The following is a 22,046-nucleotide window of genomic DNA, read 5'->3' as shown; positions in this document are numbered from 1 at the left end:
AATTTTTGTTGTTTGAATGATGCTTATCGTTTAATCCGTACACCATGTAAGATACTAAAAATTAAAATAGTTCAAAAGTATATATTGAAAACTTACTGTAGAATAACTATTGAAACGAGTACATAGGTAATGAACAGCAGCTGCAAAATTCTAAAATAAAATATGAAAAAAACACAGGCATGATTGGGTATGAACTTTAAGAATAAACCATTAATTTAATTCAAAAATTGTGATTACTTAATATTGAAACACGAATGATAAAACATTTTGGATTGTGTTTCTCATCTAGCATCTAGGTGTGCCGATTTTATACAAGGAGGTATCGGTAGTGAAGACTCCTCACACTGGGGATGAATCCAAAACTAAGAATTTTATTCCTTTAATGTGGACTTTTTTATATTGCTACTGGTTGGGCATTGTCTTCTGAAGCGAGGTAAGAGTTATTTGAGTAGAGCAAATGTTACATTCCAATAAATATAAAGTATATAATTGTAGAAATTTTATTAAATATTTTTGTCGTATTTTATTTTTTACCTCGTGATTCATTTATTAATTACCAATCCCATTACTTACTATGTCTTTTAAAACATGTGTTCTTATACAAAATAATTCGAGCGTTGACATTACTAAAATGAAATCATATTCACTCCATTTTTCTTAGAGAAAAGGTAATTTTATTAATGCCAAATTCGACTTCGTTTTGTGTTCATTTGTACACATTTCCTATACTCAACTAACGCTTTTCATTTTTATTGCAGAAACGCACTCAATCTTTCATGATTATGCTTTAGCTACTATACCGAAGAAGATCCAAGACTATTTCTCTTCTGCGACACCTCCCCAAATATTTTTCTTAGAGATTTCTAACAGATCATTTTTGATTGCACGACAAGCATGTGCAGCTGAATCAGCGGCTAAACACAATCCCAACATGCGTGTGAATGTGTTCATGACAAATTGGAGATACAAATGACATCCCTCATGTTGAAGATAGGATGACATTATCCAAATATAGCATTTAAAACTCTCGATGTACGGGAACTTGTGAAAGATACACCATTAAACGAATGGTACTACAAGTTCGAAATGGAAGAAGGGATACAAAGTTCAACATCTCAATGATGGACTAAGACTAGCTACCCTATGGATGAATGGAGGCATTTATCTCGATTTAGACTTTATCGTATTACCGTCCTTGGAACATTTAAGAAACGTTGCCATTATAGAAACCAAGAAAGTTGTCGTAAATTCAGTTTTAATATTCGACAGATATCATCCTTTTATCAATGCCTGTCTACATGAATATTCTGAAAACATATACTCCATGTTTGTGGATGTATAACGGTCCTGAACTTATAGTCAGAGTGTTAATAGCCCAATGTGGAATCAAATCTGTTCCTGAGGCAAACAAAAATCCAGTTCTTAATCCCAAAGCGGCTTTTCCAGTTCACTGGACAAGAAGTAATACTTATTTTAATCCTTTTGACGCAGCAAATGTCACGCGAAAATTCAACAACAGTTACGTTGTACACATTTACATTTCTGTTACCAGGAATTATACTGGGCAAATTGGAGAAAATTTGGCTTATGAAATTGCCGTAAGAGAAATTTTCTGTAATTTAAACCATTGATATGATTACTTTATGATGTTTATTAAACGTTACCTTAATTTTAATTTTTAGGTAAAATTTTCACGTATAAGTAGCTTTTATAACTTTTATTTTAAAATGTACATTCATTAAATTCATATTAATATTTAGAGTATTTTTCATATAAAGAATTCATTGTTGAAATAACAATGAGTGCACAAACGCCCTCTAGAATTTTAGATTATTTATAAACAACTAAAGCGGATATATTTTGAAATTATATTATCCTTCGGTTTTAAAATCAATTGCAATCTTTATTTACCTACCATTTCATTGTTATTATTATTATTTTTTTTTTTTTATTGTTCTTTCAAATATTTACATATGTACAATGATCATCTATTCAGTATATTATTTTACACGGTTCAGCACTTTGTGCTACATATAATGAGATTTAAATTGTAATGATGATAACAGTTTTTTTATATAATAATCATAATAATAATTTACAATTATATTGTTCAGAGTTACATAAGTTGTATAATATTACATGTTGTGGTTTACTAATTTTTTTTTCAAGTTTGAAAAGGTGTGATTATACAACAGTATTACATATGCAATCTGAATATTATGTGTCCTTATTTTCACAAACATACGGTGTAAACTCATGATTTACTTTTAAGATATTTTTTTTTTACATTGCATACATTTGTTACAGTTATTATATACATTACATACATTTATTACAATTATTATATACATTACATATATTTGTTTACATATGATACATTACTTACATTTGTTTACATGTGAAATTTACAATACGTACATTGGTTTACATATAATACATACATTGGTTTTCTTGTGATACGTACATTACATGCATTTCGTTACATATGATACATCTTGGATGAGAACTAATTTTTTTTTCCTTTCATCCTCGAAGCTTAAATGTAAGCTTATCTGAGAATGACACCAGTTGGTTATTATGCATTGTTTTTTTTTTCCTGTGTTAGGATGCAATGGAATCTATGATTGAGAAATTCGCGCGCGCGCGCACTCACACGCACACGCACGCACACATACACGCCCCCCCCCCCACACACACACAATAAATTGGAATGTACTGATGCGTCGCTGAACTGGAAGCTTGAGCGAATATATTGTATTTCATTAAGTTTATATGGTATTTTGGGTGCGTGTTTCTTGTTCGTAGTATGTCCTTAGAGCTCTTTTCAGGCTATTGTAGTTTGTAAGGTTTCTGTATTCAAAAAAAAAAAAAATTATTATTATTAAAAAAAATTACTGCCAGTTTTCCGAAATCAAACCTGTAACAGACGCAAAATACCTCGGTCTCTACATAGATTCCCACCTTAAATGGACAAGACATATCAAATACCTACACACAAAACTCCGGATCATCGCAGCAAAACTCTTCCAAGTTAAAGACATTATTCCACCCAACATAAAAAAAACTCCTATATCACGGCATCTGCGAATCCCTGCTCAGATAGGGAATAACAGTCTATGCAAATACATCAAACAGCCACCTAACAAAATTAGAAACACTACACAGGAAAATCGTGTCAACAGTGATCTGGACACCTTACACGCAACAACCAATATCCGACAAGCACATGGCGATACACAGAATTCTGAGCATTAAAAACCTGAAACACTACATGATATTAACAAGGAATTACTTCAACATCACCTATCGAAATAACAGAGACACATATCGTATAACACGACCTTCAACAACTCTCTACATCCCCACACCCTTCAACAACTCATACGGTTCTTTTGTGAGATCACATCAGATACCCACGCAATTCAACAACCCACCAAGAAAGTTAAAACACGTAGATAACTACAGAACATTAAAAAACGAACTCTGGAAAATATACCAACAAAGTTAAGAAACCATTAACACTAATATACACATCACAAATCACTAGCATCCAATGCCAACATCCCATACATAAAAAGTAGCAACAACACAAATATTGAAGGCTAAATCCCACTCTCTTCATAAAAGCTAACCCAAGCTTCGAAGTAGGTGGGATTAACTTGCCTCACGCATCTACAAGTAATCCTTATAAGCAAATGCAGAAATTTGTATGTATAATTATTCTTTCTCAAACTTAAAAAAAAAAATAAATAAATAAATAAATAAAAATAAAATCAAATAATAAAAAATTATATAAAAAATTCTGTATAATCTTCATTGTTAATATTAGAAGAACATGTGTTGTAAATACATAATATAAAGACAAAAAAGTATTATTAAAAATTTTAATTGAAATCGAGTGTAGGAATTCCAGCACTTAGTGCTGAACTCTGTAAAATTATAAGGTGCAATGTCACACAAGATGTTTATTGTATTATAAATATTTTAGCAATCAAAATATATTTAAAAAATGATGATTATTATTATTATTATTATTATTATTATTATTATTATTATTATTATTATTATTATTATTATTATTATTATTCATTAAGTATCCACTCACAACAACGCAAATATAGCATACACAAATATGCAACCCAACATAATAATTTTGGATTGCATATGAAATATCACTACTAATATGAAAACGGCATTTATATCAACCCTGAAAAACCAAAGCTAATGATATTCAAAAACCCTAGAACCTACCCAGAGAAACTAAATATCTAACTATCCGACTTTCATCCTATACACAAACCGCTGATCCTAAAACCACAACCATCGCGTGAAACCACGTTATCTTGAACTTCACTTCGAAGATCTGATCAAAGTTGGAATTGCCATGCAAATAGCTCTTAACAACACAGATCAGAACTGCAAAAGAAACTATTATAAAAACAAATTAACAACAGCTGAAAACACAAAGGAAAACTTAATCAATGAAATGCTTGACAATACACACAAAACCACTGCCTCAGAAACAATAAAACACAGCTTTGCTTGCGAGTCCAAATCCCTCAAACAGTTGGCAAACAACTTTATTCAGCACTTCACGAACTCTTTCCAAAAACTGCAGGAAACATTCTCTCCTCACACAAAGAAACATTCTCCACTAGGACCACGAGTAACCCAGTCAATGTGGTTCCCCACAGTAGCAAAAGAACTGTCACTTGCATTTAAAAAAAAATACCCCATAGCAAAGGAGCATGAATAGACGGAATCAGACCAAAAGACACCAAAATTCACTCCACTAACCATGTCCATTTATACTAAAACTGTTAAATAAAATCATCAAAACGGGGCACATACCTAAAAATATAAGTAGTTACAGATCCATCGCCATGTTGTCTGTAATCAACCAAATCATGGAGCGCATTGTGTATCGCAAACTCAAGAATGTACTCAGTAACTTGTACACTGCATTTTTATAGAGAAGTAAAATATAGAATCTATAAAAAAATATTGAGAGAAAAATGCAAGAGGCAAAATGTAGAAATACTATGTATATAAATATAAAACCATTCCATTATTATTATTATTATTATTGAATGATGCATTACTGCATTGTATAGTGAATTGTATGCATATTTGTGTCATCCATATTGTAAATACGATGGATAAATATTTAGTTTAAAAAATGTACATTTATATTTATGAAGAATTACGTACTCTGAAAAACATATTAGAGACCTAGGGTGTCATTAACTCATCGTGAGTGGTCATTTGTTTTATAAAAACAATTAAAAAAATGTAAATAGGCTTAAAATGGAATAAACTCTGAAAGTTAGCCTAAACGTAAAATCATATCAGGAAATTGATAACAATGACAATAATTTCTTTGTACATTTGCAGTTTTTAAACGGCCTATAAAACTAATTTATTGTAACTGCAATATTTGTACGCAGTAGACCATATCATAATGCATCTTCGAATTTATTAATAATATAATTAATAAACAAATATTTGTCTGTTTCAGATTCTTAAATGATAACTAGAAATCTCATATTTTAAAATAAAAAATTTTCTTTCAGATATTTTGAAATCCAGTCAAACTGACTAACTAATGGTAAGGATATAATAGGATAACTTCTTGAGGAAACTACTTAGTTTCTTCTTAGCTCAATAACAGGCAGCGTAAGGATACATGAAACTGATAGACTTATACGTTGCGACCTTAGTTAACCCGGCATCAGTTCTAAACAAGACTGAATACGTGTATTCGTAACTGATAACTAGAGTGTGTGTGTGTGTGTGTGTGTGTGTGTGTGTGTGTGTGTGTGTGTGTGTGTGTGTGTGTGTGTGTGTGTGTGTGTGTGTGTGTGTGTGTGTGTGTGTGTGTGTGTGTGTGTGTGTGTGTGTGTGCGTGCGCGTGTGTGTGTGTGTGTGTGTGTGTGTGTGTGTGTGTGTGTGTGTGTGTGTGTGTGTGTGTGTGTGTGTGTGTGCGTGCGTGCGTGCGTGTGTGCGTGCGTGCGTGCGTGCGTGTGGGTGCGTGCGTGCGTGCGTGCGTGTGTACGTGCTTTGGATGTAAATAAAAATTAATGAAATTTCAAGAAAACTCAAAAACAGCACTCGTACATTAGTTCTTCAAGCTTAATTTTAGGGTTAAAAAGAAATCAGGTCACAAATGAACGGTATGGTGAATAAACAACACTGTGATTAAATGCCATACGCCTAACACGCGATTCACCATTGCACGTACCCAGTAACACACATTTACAAACCTTATACAAAAAACACAAGAAATCAACTAACAACAAAAATTCGTAGGGCAAAAAGACACTACTACTTCAAAATTCGTAGGACAAAAAGACGCTACTACTTCCAAAAATTCGTCGAATATAACGACAACATGAAGCAAACATAGGCTACACTCAACGAATTATTAACTCGAAAAAATAAAACTTCAGCACAGGATTTTATTGCAAAAAGCTTCGGTCAGGACACAAATCAAGAGGACCTAGCAGACTCATTCAACCATGCCTTCACAAACAATATCACACAACTCAAAAAACACAATCTACCAACGATCAACAAAACGCTACCGACACAAAGTCAACAACAAATTATGTATATTCCACCCGTAACAAAACAGGAACTGAAAAAAGCACTCTTACAACTAAACCCAAAGACTACTCGAGGAATAGACAAAATAAGACTCACAGACCTTATAACACACTTTGAACAAATAAATCCAATACTTTTGAGACTCGTGAACATACTATCCGACACTGACATTATTCCACAACAACTAAAAACTGCAATAATTACTAATTATGCCAATTTAAAAACATGGTAAAAGAAACGATACTCAGAACTACAGACCAATAGCTACCCTACCAGTCATTCAAAAAATTCTAGAAAAAAATAACACACACCAGACTACAGAACTATTTACAGAAGTACAACATCATCTCACAAAACCAATACGTCTTTCAGAAAACAAAAAGCAACATCACTTTATAGAAGACATCGCCGACGCATTAAACAAAGCTCTCCACAAAAACAAGTACGCCGTTCTTATACTGCTTGAGTTAACCAAAGCATTCGATACACTTGAACATGACATACTACTCACCAAACCATACTAAATAGGTATAAGAGGACCACTGCATACGTGGATCAGGAACAACCTCTCAAACAGAACACAAGTAACAAAAATAGGTACATGTCACAGCCGGGGTATACAAATAAAACACAGTGTCCCTCAAGGTGCAATATTATCACCCACTCTATTCAACATATACATTAATGATGTCCATAGCATGGCCATAAGAAGTCAAATATTTCAGTACGCAGATGACACTGCACTACTAGCAATCCACGCAGACATCAACACGATTCTCTCCAAAGCACAACAAGACCTAAATGAAATCACAACATACTTCTACCAAAACGCAATTGTAATCAACGGTACCAAAACACAGATGTTGATAATACACAACCCAAGATTCATACGCCCGCATCACTATCGATACACTGTCACACATACCGCTGCATTAACAACGGAAAAACCTGCCAATGTCCAGAAATCAAACCTGTAACACATGCAAAATACCTTGGCCTCTACATAAATTGCCACCTCAGACAAAATATAATGGACAAAATATATAGAATACCTACATACCAAACTCTTCCAAACGCAGAAAAACTCTTCCAAGAAAAAGCGATTATTCCATCCAACCTAAAAAAAACTCCTATATCACGGTATCTGCGAATCCCTATTCAGATACGATATAACAGTCTATGCAAACACATCAAACAGCCACTTAACAAAATTAGAAACATTACACAGGAAAATTGTGTCAACAGTGATTTGGACACCTTACACACAACAACCAACATCTGACCAGCACATGGCGACACATAGAATCCTGAGCATTAAAAATCTGAAACACCTCATGACATTAACAAGGAATTACTTCAACATCACCTATCGAAAGAACAGAGACACATATCGTATAACACGACTTACGACAACTCTCTACATTCCTACACCCTTCACCAACTCATATAGTTCTTTGACAAGATCACATCAGATACCCACGCTACTCAACAACCTACCAAGAAATTTAAAACACAAGATAACTACAGAACATTAAAACACGAACTCTGGAAAATATACCAATAAAGTTAATACACCATTAACACTAATATACACATCACAAATCACCGGCATCCACTGCCTACATCCCATAGATAAACAGTAACAACAACATAAATAGTGAAGGCTAATCCCACTCTCTTCATAAAAGCTAACCCAAGCTTCGAAGTAGGTGAGATTAAAATGTCTCACTCATCTACACGTAATCCTCATAATCGAAGACTGTAGATTATGTAACAAAACAGTCAGTAAAGTGTATAACAATAATGAAGATACTGATATTAAAAAAAAATTGTTTATATGTAAATAGACTGTATACTAATAAGCTATGATATTGATATTGAAAACCAAATTATGTACATTTATATTTAAAAAAATCCTACTCTACATTTGTACTGAACAGAAAATGTAATAGTATACGTTATTGTATATATGCCACTCTGTATGATGATAAATAAAATGTTAAAATGTTAAAAAATGAATAATTATTATTATTCTACGGGCGCCTCCATGGAGTCCGAAGACTCATTGCGGGAGATCGAATCTATCCCCATAATCTATCATACCTCTCCTTGAACCTATTAACAAATAAAACACTCACAACAGTTTCTGGAAACCCGTTCCACTCATTGACAACTCTCCAAGTAAAAAATCTAGTCCTTACCCCCCTACTAACCACACCTTTATTCAATTTCCAGGGATGATCCCTTGTTCTGGCTCCTCTAGCAAGTGTTGACACATTTCCTTGCATCTATCCTATAAAACCCTTTAAGCAATTAAATGTTTCTCTCATATCTCCTCTTTATCTCCTCTCAACCAACTTCACACATCCTCAATCCATCCTCATAGGGAACATTTCATAGTCCACCCACCATCTTGGTCGCTCACCTCTAAATCCTTTCCATGCGTCCACACCCACAAGAAATCCAGGCGACCAGACTTGAGCACAGTAATCCAGATGTGGGCGTATCAAGACCTTATGAAGAGGAATTACAACTTCCTTAACTCTACTGGTTAATGTGTTCATTAGCCAAGTAATCTTATGTGCTACCTTAGCAACTTTAGCAATATGGCTTCTAAATTTTAACTCTCTGTCTACCAATATCCTTAAATCTCTAGCTTAATCTGTTTCCTGGAGTACGGTTCCATCAGTATGGTACAAAGCATTTAATCTATTTATCCCAAAACGCATAACTTTACTTTCTCTACATTACGCTGATACCCATTAACTTTCTCCCATATTGATAGCTTAATAAAATCGTCTTGCGAGTCAGAAAGCTTGCAGGACGACTTTAATATTCAGTAGTTTGCTGATGATGCGAAATTCATAATCATCATCATCATCAAATTCCTGATATATATACCCTCAAGGGGTATACAGAATATGATAGTACTACATGAAAAATTTACATCATTACTAACTTCCTACCTACAGTTTTCCTCCAAATCAGTCTGTTAAATGTCAAGACTCCAATATTATAAGGTCTTATATTTCTGTAGTCTAAGGCACTTTGTACCTTCTTAAACCACCTATATCGTGGTCTTCCTCTGGGTTGTTTTCCTACCAACCTGGCAGAGAATACTCGATTTGCCAATCTTTCTTCGCCCATTCTGTTTAAATGACCATACCACCTGAGATTAGCTCTGCTAACGCATTCCCAGATGCTGACAATGTCAAGTTCTTTCCTAATATCCTCGTTTTTAATATGATATTGCCATTGATGCCATCTGTTCATGTCTCTAATCTTTCTCAGAACTCTCATATCTGCGGTCTCTAGTCTTTGGTCAAGTGTTTTACTTCTGACCCAGCTCTCAGATCCATAAGTTAAAACTGGTTTGAACACCGTCTTGTATACAGCTAATTTAGTGTTCTGACTAATTTCTCTCTTATTCCATATGAATTTATTCAATTGACTTCCTACCATACCAGCTTTGTTAATTCTGCTGTCTATTTCCGTATTTAATTTACCATCTTAACTAAAAATCGTGCCTAAGTAGCTGAAATGTTTTACTTGTTCCACAGGTTCTCCATTCACAATGCAGTTGATATTTTCAATGTTTCTGCCTATTTTCATTGTCATTGTCTTTTTAATGCTGACCTTCATACCATATCTTCATACCATGCGAAATTAGGCAGAATAATAGTAATAATAATTAATCAAGGCGATATCTCCAAATCGCCTTGATTAACTATTACTCTGCCTAACTTCGCATCATCAGCAAACAACTGAATATTTCCTTTCAGATTATTTCCTATATCATTTATGTACAAATGAAACAGCAATGGTCCTAGCATCGAACCTTGTGGCACACCACTAATCATCTGTTTTTGCCTCGATTCTTCCCCCTCCATATACAACTGTTTGATATCTGTCCAGCAGCCACCGTGATGTCCACTTAACCAGTGTCATATCCATACCCATTTATTCTCATTTGCGTGACAGAGTTCCATGTGGTATTCCGTCAAATACTTTGCAAAATCTAACACATTCGTGTCCAATTTACTTTATCCAACTCGGCTGTTACTCTATTATAAAAGTTAGTAAATTACTAAGGTATGACCCACCCTTCACAAAGCCATGTTGATCCTCATACATATCATATTTTTATCTACCCATTCTTGAAATTCTCTTTTTTTTTTACCAATTTTTCTAATATTTTTACCACCATGCCTAAGACTGTTCTATTATTTGCTACTATAGTCTTAGGGCTTCCCTTATGTAAGGGAATTATTTTGCCTCTTTCCACTTTCTTGGAACTTTACCAGAGCTGAGACTTAACTTAAAGGGCCTAGTCAGAGTCATTGCTAGATCTATTGTATATTCTCGCAAAATCCGAGCTGATATCTCATCTAATCCCACAGCTTTATTTCCATTTAGATTCTGCAATATTCTAAGGACCTCCAATTCATCCACTTCTGGTCCTACATTAATGTCTGTCACATAGGTTAAAGTAAAACCCTCACTAGGATGATATATCCTTGCAAAGTGGAAACTCAGTAACTCAACTATTTTATCCACTTCTGTCTCCTTGTGATTTTCATCATTCATTAAGGTTAATCTTCCATAGTCACTCTTCTTCATACTTGCCACATAACGAAAGAACTATTTGGGATTTCCTTTGGCCTGCTCGACTAGATTCTTCTCGTAATATGATTTGCCTTCCTTACCATGTTGGTCACCTTTATAGCCTGAGCCTTGTACTGTTCACGAGTTTGTGGTCAGCTTTTTCTCATATACCCTCCACACCAATTTCTCCTTCTGCAACGCTTAGGAGGAAGCTTAAATCTGTACCAAGGCACAGATTTAAGCTTCCTCCTAAGCTAGTCACAATCACCTGCCTTGTAGTTCCACAAATATCCTTCTCGACTGAATATTCCTCATGTTTTACAATCTCCGAAGTCAAGACAGAATGGTCACTTTCACCAACTGGAGACAATGCTCTCACTTGGTTATGGATAGCTCTTCTGATCCTATGACTAGGTCCAATACTCTCTCTCTCTCAGCCCTTGTCCCCTCCATTACATGCTGCCACAAATGATTATCTCTTAGCAAGTGTATAAATCCTATTCCTTCCTGCCATGTGATCTTTCTATATCTCCATAGTTGAAGTCCCCCATAACAATCACTCTACCTGTACTCATTGTACTAATTTGTCGATGCATGTCTTCCAGATCATCTGTGTAACTCTCTGGCTTATAGCAGCAACCAACTGTGTATTTGTCTTATTGCTATTAATCTCACCCCGGATTGCTTCAAATGAACAGTCACCTTCCGGACTGTATCTTATTCTTTTTGGTTGCAATTTATCTGCAATCATCAGCAGTAATCTTTCCCATCCTATCTTCCCTGAAAATACTAAACCCTTCACATTCAATCCCTGTAACTACATCATCTGCTGTTAGCCAAGTCTCACTAATGCCTATAACTTTTAGCCAAGGAGGTTCCCTAACCAATGCCAAAACCACCTCCCTTTTATTCCTGATACTCTGGCATTAGTATATAGAAACTGTAGAATCTTTAGAATCTTTGTAAACCTCCACCCACCTTTACGTCCTGAATTGACTACCGAATTCAATATTTTTGCTTGAGAGACTAGATTCCTCACTTGGTCATTTTCATACTTACTCACATCATCGGTTCCTTCACACAAACTTACTTGCTTCCACCATAATTGCTTAAGTTTCCCTGAATTTGCACTCCAGCATTCTCGGTGAACAAAGCTCTCTCTCTCTCTCTCTCTCTCTCTCTCTCTCTCTCTCTCTCTCTCTCTCCGCATCTAACCATTTAGATACAGTCCATGAGCATTGTACAAATCCTTATTTCCGTCAAACACGGAGCACAGATCCACAAATCTTATATCACTCCTTTTTGCACAACCTACGTATTGATTCATTAACCACCACTACCAACGCCTTCCTTCTTAGTTCGCCTCTCTTACAGCGTGGTAGGAGACTTACAGTCTTCACCTTCTGGCTCTTCAGTTTTTGCCTCTTCTAATAACTCCTGTACACCTGCCATAAAGACTTCTCTCCAGTCAAATAATTTGTGCCAACCAAGACAATTATTTCCTCGATTTACCTTTTCTGCAACCATCCGGTTGCAGAAAAGGTAAAAACATTTATATTTTTAATATCAGTCTCACTCATAAAAAGCTCTTTGCTTATAATACATTATTATTAGTATGGGCTAGCTCATAAACCACGCTGTGGAGATAAAATATGGAACTTTTCGAGCAAGACTTCCAATAAGCATGGTAATAGTCTCGCACTGAGAAACGGTATTCATCTTCTATCTAAAGGCAATTATCAATAACCACCTAAAATAGGATTCGAAACAGAAATCTGTTGCTTAGACATCCGGTAAGTTATCCAGTGGACGAAATAAACCAGTAATGGGTTTAGTTCACAATATAAACATTTACAGTACAAACGTATTGTAAATGTAATTCTGGGTTCTATCGTTTTTTGTTGCTATGCTATGTCCTACCAACGAAGTTAATTTTAATTCCTCTCCTTTCGTTTCTCGCTTCTTCCTCTTGAAGATTGAAAAGTTATTAAAGGAAACAAAACTTATAACTTTTTCTATTCTTTAAGATATATATAATACGAAGATAAACGTTTCTCTACATTAAGAAAAAGCTAACAACGTTTGTTGTTGATGATAGTAGTGCTTCAATAACTAGTGTTGTTCAGTATAAATTATGAACTTTAATATTAAATAAAGATGACAATAAAATTAACAAAAATTTCGTTGTCTAATTCATCATTATTAATGACTGAACAATCATTTTAGTAACAGGAGTAAAACTTGCACACTTTAAATCAGAAAACGTGCTAATAGATGGCAGCACTATTCAAATAAATTACTAATGAAATCTTAATTGCAATTTGTACATTCAGAGAACTAATAATACTCATACTACTAATATAAGTGACTAACAACCATGTAAAACCCTGTAAAACGGCTATGATAGAACACCTACTAACGAATAATACTAATTAGGTGATGGTCTTCGAAGTGATGGCTCTTGATGGGTTTCACCATTGTTTTGAAAAGCAGCGGTCTGATGAAAATTTCTGTAGAGTAAAATTATATAATGCTCCCTTATTTTGTAAAGTTTTGAAAACGAGGTAAAAAAAACTTTATGGGAGATGCCAATGGAAAAGCATTGTAAAAAGAGGTCCTTATATGAATTATATCTGGAGCACAGATTCTAAGAACAACCGGAGGGCTACTCTCAGTTCTGAAGGACCTTATGTTGTCCTCGCTTGTTTGGATTTTCCTTGGTGGTTGACGCAAGCATGTGATAGGTTTTTCAGTGTCACGTGAAATGGCAGAACATTTCTCAGAAAATCTTTAGTTTTCCATAGTCTACAACAGACAAACAGGCTGATGAACACACTCAGTTACCAGACGGGATAAACTCACCCTTGAGGGAGTTCTTTGAAATTATAACCGGCAACAACAACAACAACAACAACAACAAGACAACTCAGATAGATAGAACCTAAACGTTAGTAGCTTCATGGTTTAGACGCAAGAACGACGCGACCTACACATTTCTTTACAAAGAAAGGATTTTCAAACCGTCAAAGAAGGGAAGAACATTTATAATGTTATAATGCCTGTTGTCCTTTGTATTTCTATTGCCCTATTTTGTATCTCCATGAAGATATTTCTGCTATTTTACTTGCTGTGTGTGCGTGCGTGCGTGCGTGTGTGTGTGTGTGTGTGTGTGTGTGTGTGTGTGTGTGTGTGTGTGTGTGTGTGTGTGTGTGTGTGTGTGTGTGTGTGTGTGTGTGTGTGTGTGTGTGTGTGTGTGTGTGTGTGTGTGTGTGTGTGTGTGTGTGTGTGTGTGTGTGTGTGTGTGTGTGTGTGTGTGTGTGTGTGTGTGTGTGTGTGTGTGTGTGTGCAAGTTCGCCGACTTAGAGGAACTTGAAACCTTTTATAAGCCTTTCTTTCCTAAGTAAGATTTTTTTCATCAGGAAAAGGGAAAAAATTTCAATTTTTTAGCCAACAGCTCTCCAATATCGGTTGTAGAATTGGATTTTCATTGATTTTATCAGTGAATACTAGTTAGTCTTAAGGAACATCGCTTATCTAAACATGACGTTAGAATACACAACCTCTGTGATGGTGAGAGGATGTGGTGACTCGCCCACCGCGTTTCAAAACCTTCGATTGATGTTCAAAATATATCGTGTATTTTGAAACATTAAATACTGAAAGCTACAAAAAGGTGATGACCTCTTAGCTAATTCGAATCACTCCATGGGCATGAATCCGATTGTCTTTAGTGGGAGATGAATTGCATTCGCCGATGTTGAGACCACCTCTCTGCTTAAGAAGGCCAGAAATGGTTTGAAAAGGTTCCATGTTTGGTTTCTAGAGGAGGATTTCTGGATTGGTAAATTAAACTCAATATTAAGTCAGAGAAAAACATTTCTTTCGATACGAGAAATCATTGCAACAGAGGGGTGTGCACTGTTCTGGTTACACAGGAAACGGAAATGTAATACACTTAATTATGACCCATATAAATTTGTAAAAAAACTATTTCAGTTTTAAGCGATGAAATATTCACAGTTTGGACAATGCAAAAATGAGAATGGAAACAACCATTTTATTGCTGTTTTTAATTGGACTATATGTGTGCAGACTTTGGGTCATTTTCTTGTGAAATCAAGCGAGGATTTCATCCATTTATTTGTTGCATAATAAAATAAAATTCGCATTAATCACATTCTAACAAAGGTCTGTGTACGAGTTCAAGTGACATAGATTTTTTATATACTTGTTAGAATTGTTTCAAAATTCCACTTAGAACGATTTGTTTATCACATATCATTTATTGCCTTTGCATACTTACATTTTTATTACTACTTAGTGGAATAATTTAGAAGCCATTTCTATATAACTGGCAAAATGCTTCAAAACGGATGTTTCAAGCTAGTTTTTCGAAATAAATCCATTTGATTACTTCCTATGAGCACGTCAATTGGATAATAGGATGCTGAAACATTAATAGAATTTTTCAGTTGTAGATGAGATAGCGTATTTCAGTCAGATCTCAACTAATACCTTTTACATCTCAGCTAGCACTTTTTAGTTTGACATATGGCATTAGTTACCTATCACACCGAAGGAAAAAATCAGTAAGTATTAAATATTATGGAACTTGGACATAAATTAGACATCCCGAGCAATATTTCGAAAGAACACATTATTATTATTATTATTATTATTATTATTATTATTATTATTATTATTATTATTATTATTATTATTATTATTATTACCAGATACCTCCCGGTAGTCAAGGACTCATCGAGATAATCCACATATTACTTCCACGACATTTTACATCCCTCTCTTGAATTCATGCACAATATTTGATGATGCATTGAAATAAAAATGATTATTTAATAATCCTGGAGATTTTAATTCTGGAGTAGGAATCCAAAGCTTGTAGGCAGATATGTAGAACGACATTTAAATCAAAATGGAAATAAATAGACATATTTCTCATCATATTATGAATTAAAAATCACAAACACATTTTTTGGAAAATCAGATATCAATAAATATACGCGGATCACCAGAGGATTACGATTATTAATATATCGTTAACAGAAACTATATTCAGAAGTAAGGAACCCAACACTTCGTAGAGGTAATGATATACATTGAAACCATTTCTGGTAATCTGAAAAATAGCTACACAAGCAATATAGAAGCACACAAATCACGAGAATGTAATTGGAAAAAATGTAGAAAGAAACTACAAAACTTGTCTATTGCAAGAGACTTGAGAAAGTGGGATCGTTCTGGTTATGACGCCATTTGAACGGAAGCATCAAAGTATCCGTTGAGATTATGCAGCCGCTACTCCCTACGCAGCACCATTTAGGTGACATTCGGGCACCAAATCATCAGCAGAGCTGAACCATACTGCGATCAATTAAGACTCATCCTCTGATTATCATCATCATCATCTGTATCAGAACCGATTGACTCGGTACTCATCTAAAATTCATGTTTCTTATAACATAAATGAAGAATGAATAAACATAATAAAATTAATGAAGCAAACAACAGAAAATATGCTTGGGACAAAAACAAAGACCAAGAGAAAAAAAAAAGTACTGAAAATTTTGAATAATGAAAGAGCTTTAGAAGAAAAATAAACGAACTTTATTCTTATTTATAATTTTTCCAAGCCTTTTTTCGACCGATTCCCGAGTTATTCGATCTCTGGCACGGGCAAGAGGATTTTTCCTCCCGGAAACTCGGGTTTTTCGTCCCGTAAACTCAAGAAAATCGACCGTAGAACCCACATTATTTCAGACATTAAATATGTTGTGTTAGGGTTAGGGACCACGAGATGGCGGCACATTTGAGTCGTCTCGCTTCACTGTGTACCGCTTAATTAGTGATAGCCTTGGGCCATCTATCTCTGATTGGTACCAGTGGAGATTGAACTGCCCACTCAGTCTCCAAAAGTTAGCTAGGGCTAAATGGCCTCGCCTATTCCCCGTATACGGGAATAAAAAGGCGTCAGCTAATTTTTTTTTTCATATATATATATATATATATATATATATATATATATATGGTAGATTTAAAACACAGATGTAGGATGAAAAAAAAATCATTCACAAAAACACGCTCGGAGAGGTACACACACACACACACACACACACACACACACACACACACACACACACACACACACACACACACACACACACACTCACGCAAACGATAATTAGGAATTGAAAGGTAGATGGTAAATCCCGTTTTATTTTATAGCCGGGTCCGAAACTCGGATTCGGCTATAAAATAAAACGGGATTTACCATCTCCCTTTCAATTAACAAATTCGCCGGTAAAATAGCCTTTCGGCTTATTATCTTAGTAATTAACAATAATTAACAATATAGGAGTGCACCACTTCGGCAATTCGATAGTAGAGGTATGTAAGTTAATGTTCACTTAAAACCTTGATATTCCAGGTCTACCTACTCACTGATGAGACCTCAAAAACGGTTGAAACCGGTCTGGGTAGTGACCTCTTCTCATAATGTAAAACATTATTTATACATTTCTTAGGAGCTGGGTTTTACATTGTGAGAGAATATTAAAGTTAGTGGCGGATCTTGCTCCACCTTTGCATGGAGTCGCCCTGGTGTTGTACTACCCAAGTGATTATTTTCACTTGGGCTCGCCGATAGTTTTTTCGGCATCAAACTCTATGGATTTCGATCAGTTTCGGACCCGGCTATAAAATATAAAATAAAACAGGATTTAACATCTCCCTTTCAATTAACAAATTCGCAGGTAAAATAGCCTTTCGGCTTATTATCTTGATAATTAGGAATGTCATGTCGTTACTGAACTTAAAAACTTAAATTTTTTTATTATTTTTTTAACATTTTATTATTTCTCAGATAAATTACACACATTATATGAACACAATTATGCATAACAAATACTTTCTCGTACATAAAGTTATTTTTTAAATAATAATAATAACAATAACTGTTTACAACGTATATTATTATAATATTCATAATGATGATTATTTTACACTCTATATATACAATATCAACGGATATAATCACTCTATATTGCATACTTTTGTTACAGTTATTACATACAATTGATTACATATGATACATTACTTACATTTGTTTACACATGATACTTACATTACATACATTTGTTTACATATGATACTTACATTACATACTTTGGTTTACATGTGATACGTACATTACATGCATTTGGTTACATATGTCTCATCCAAGATGTATCATATGTAACCAAATGCATGTAATGTATTTTCTATGCTTTCATCCTCGAAGCTTGTATGTAAGCCTATCTGAGGTTGACACCAGTTGGTTTTTATTTATTGGTTTCTTTTTGCTGTGTTGGTAAGCTACGAAATCTATGATTGAGAAATTCGCGCGCGCGCACACACATAATCACACATGAGTTTGTATGGTATTTTGGGTGCGTGTTTCTTGTTCGTAGTATGTCCTTAGAGCTCTTTTCAGGCCATTGTAGTTTGTAAGGTTTCTGTATTAAAAAGTTAATTTGTTTATCATCTGGGATGTAGATGTAATAATAATAATAATAATAATAATAATAATAATAATAATAATAATAATAATAATAATAATAATAATAATAATAATAATAGGATATTTAACCTGCTTCATAATTATAAAGATATGATGGCAGCTTGTTTACATTTAGATTTTTATGTGAATCCCCCACCTTTCCTCACAAACAGATGAAAATCTATGAGTGGATTAAAGGATTAGATAATTTGGAAATCTTCCTCTGGGGACGAAACTTGAATTTTTTTGGGGTTTTTTTTTTGTTTTTGTTATCACTTCAACTCTCTAGTAAGCAGAGTTTCACACTTAGGGATAGAATTTATCTCCCTCCCTAAACAAAATCACAAGACATCAATGCTCGCCATGAATTTTGAACCAAGCAACCTATTGGCTTGAAAGTGTTTGACATCATTTTTCTAGTAAAAAATAAGCGCACTATTTCTCTTACGTAAGCAAGCACTTTTAGAATCAGAAAGATTTAAAGTTGAGAGTTTATTTACCTCAACCTGAAGTTAAAGCAAAGCATTTTTATCTACAAGAGAAATCATTGCAACAGAAGTATTATGGTTATACATGAACCGGAAATTATGACATACATAATTATGACGTATATAAATCTACATTGCACATATTCCAAATGCGCATTTCTAGTAATGAAATATTCGCAGTTAGAACAATCTAATAATGGGTCGGAAAATATACGTGTTGCTCCTGTTCTTAATTGGACTGTGTTTTTATCTACTAGTGGGTCATTTTTTCCTAAACTCAGGTGAGAATTTTATCTATTTACCTTTTGCATAAAGGAAAAGAACAGTTTATTGATCCCTTTTTAGCAAAATCCGCGCAACATAGATTTACTATATCCATGTTTAAGTTATCGAAAAGGCACATTTTTTTTATAATGCATCTATACAGTTTGGGTATAAATTAAGCAAACTATACGCTAGTTTGGAAGAATATTATCGTATACCCTTTAAAGTGCTTTTCAGTGTGCCTAATTTTGATAATTATTTGCGTTTAGTAACTTTATGTTATTGAATATATTGTAAGCAATGACGCATGACATTTATAATTAATTCTGTGTGAACTGCAGCTTTAATAAGAGTATATAGATAGTTAACCAAATAAGATATAGTTAACGTCTGCTAACCAGTATTGTCGATAATGGAAAAATCGTTATATATATATACAGTCATACCTCGATTAACGAAGAGGATGCGTTCCACGAAATTACTTCGTTAAGCGAAACTTCGTTCTCAGAGGTAAAAATACTAGTTTCGGTGATTATAATTCTGTTGAGTGCATTTTTTTTCTCTTTTGAGAGAGAGAGAGAGAGAAACAAATCTACACCTAAACAGTACAGTGAACTCAACATAGGTGAGTCCTCATGTCCAAAACGATTGAAAAAGGAAACAAATTAAACGTCATTCCCCCCCAAAAAATGTATATGTTGGTCAAAACATATACATTTATCTACATATATCTAATCCTATATTTCTCTTCCTCATCCTCTTCTTATCATTCTGCTCCGTAAAAAAAACGAAACATTTTCGAAACGTACAATGCATTTTTTCGTTTAAAATTATATGCGGTTATTAATATCAAATTCTATGACTTTAATTTTTATTCTGTTATTTTCTAATGATCGCATTTTTCTGTTCTCTTCTAGAGACGCAAGGGATCATTAATGATTATCCTTTGACTAGTATACCGAAGAAGATCCAAGACTATTTCTCTTCTGCGACACCTCCCCAAATATTTTTCTTAGAGACTTCTAACAGATCATTTTTGATTGGACGACAAGCATGTGCAGCTGAATCAGCGGCTAAACACAATCCCAACATGCGTGTGAATGTGTTCATGACAAATTTGGAGATACAAATGACATCCCTCATGTTGAAGATAGGACGACATTATCCAAATATAGCATTTAAAACTCTCGATGTACAGGAACTTGTGAAAGATACACCATTAAACGAATGGTACTACAAGTTCGAGTGGAAGAAGGGATACAAAGTTCAACATCTCAGTGATGGACTAAGACTAGCTACCCTATGGAAGTATGGTGGCATTTATCTCGACTTAGACATTGTCGTATTACAGTCCTTGGAGCATTTGAGAAACGTTGTCATTATAGAAACCGAGAAAGTTGTCGCAAATTCAGTTTTAATATTCGACAGATATCATCCTTTTATCGAAAGCTGTCTACAAGAATTCTCTCGTACTTATCAGCCAACACGATGGATATATAACGGTCCTGAACTTATGGTAAGAGTATTAACATCGCGGTGTGGCATCAAGTCAGTTCTCGAAGCGAACAAAAATTCTTGCAATATCACAGCTCTTAATCCTGAGGCAGCCTTTCCAGTGTACTGGACAAAAAGTGGTGATTATTTTAATCCTTCCAAAGCAGAAGACGTTATGCAAAAAATCAATAGCAGTTACATTATGCACGTTTACAATTCAGTTAACAGCAATAATATTGTACGAACTGGAGAATCCTCTGCTTATGAAATTGCTGCCAGAAAGAACTGTCCCTTAATGTATGATTTTGCAATGAGTGTTGGACTATTGTAGATGGAAATTTGAACGCTGTAATTTTGATGTTTTTAATTTAAATTAAGAAAAATGTTTCAGATGATGTAATGTCATAGCTGTTGATGTCATAAAAAGTTATTGTTCAGAAATCGATGACAGCTCCACTTGCTTTTTTAAATTAAGTATCAATATGATGCATATGTAGATTTTCGACCAATAAAAATCAATTATAAAGAGAAATGCATTGGGTTATTTGGCCGTGATAATATAAAAAATGAAAGCTGTCCAATTTAGCCACAGATACTTGTGGCTTCTTCTTAGAAAGGAAAACAAAAACACAATAAAAAAAGCTAACATCAACTATATCATTACTAAAATACAGAACATGTAGGAACCGTTACAATATAAATTGAAACGGAAACCTCGTGGAGCCTGCGAGCTGGCACAGATTAGCTATTTTGTTTCATGTTCTTGTGGCCTTCCTTACATAGGACAAACATCTAGAAGTTTGGAAGTTAGACAGAAAGAGCATACTGAAGACATTAATAATAACAGAGATGACAGCTTGGGCCTAGCTTTTCATCTCTGTCTCTCTCTCTCTCTCTCTCTCTCTCTCTCTCTCATTCACACACACGCACGCACACGCACACACACACAATCATAACATTGCATGGGATAAGAGCTCTATGCCTTACAAAGAAAACAACTTCACTGTCCGTAACATAAAAGAATCGAATAT

At 34.4% G+C, this 22,046-nt stretch overlaps 1 protein-coding gene across 1 annotated transcript; it reads left to right on the top strand.

The window, feature by feature from the left end:
* Positions 1-1,298: 1,298 nt before the first annotated feature.
* LOC150101628 (lactosylceramide 4-alpha-galactosyltransferase-like) lies at positions 1,299-21,346 on the top strand. Its single transcript, XM_090399861.1, has 3 exons — positions 1,299-1,598; positions 1,683-1,695; positions 20,439-21,346. The coding sequence occupies exons 1-3, from the start codon at positions 1,299-1,301 to the stop codon at positions 21,344-21,346; spliced, it is 1,221 nt and encodes a 406-aa protein (XP_090255987.1).
* The last annotated feature ends 700 nt before the right edge of the window (positions 21,347-22,046 follow it).

The sequence above is a fragment of the Typopeltis vanoorti genome, chromosome 11 (assembly GCF_054136105.1).
Source record: "Typopeltis vanoorti isolate ZY-2024b chromosome 11, IOZ_Tvanoo_1.0, whole genome shotgun sequence".
Taxonomy (NCBI): domain Eukaryota; kingdom Metazoa; phylum Arthropoda; class Arachnida; order Uropygi; family Thelyphonidae; genus Typopeltis; species Typopeltis vanoorti.
Note: the sequence above shows the minus strand (reverse complement) of the source record. Positions and strands in the feature narration are given on the sequence as shown.

Bases quoted from the DNA above. Each gene is read 5' to 3' on its own strand.
- LOC150101628 (XM_090399861.1), top strand. From the start codon at position 1,299: ATGAATATTCTGAAAACATATACTCCATGTTTGTGGATGTATAACGGT.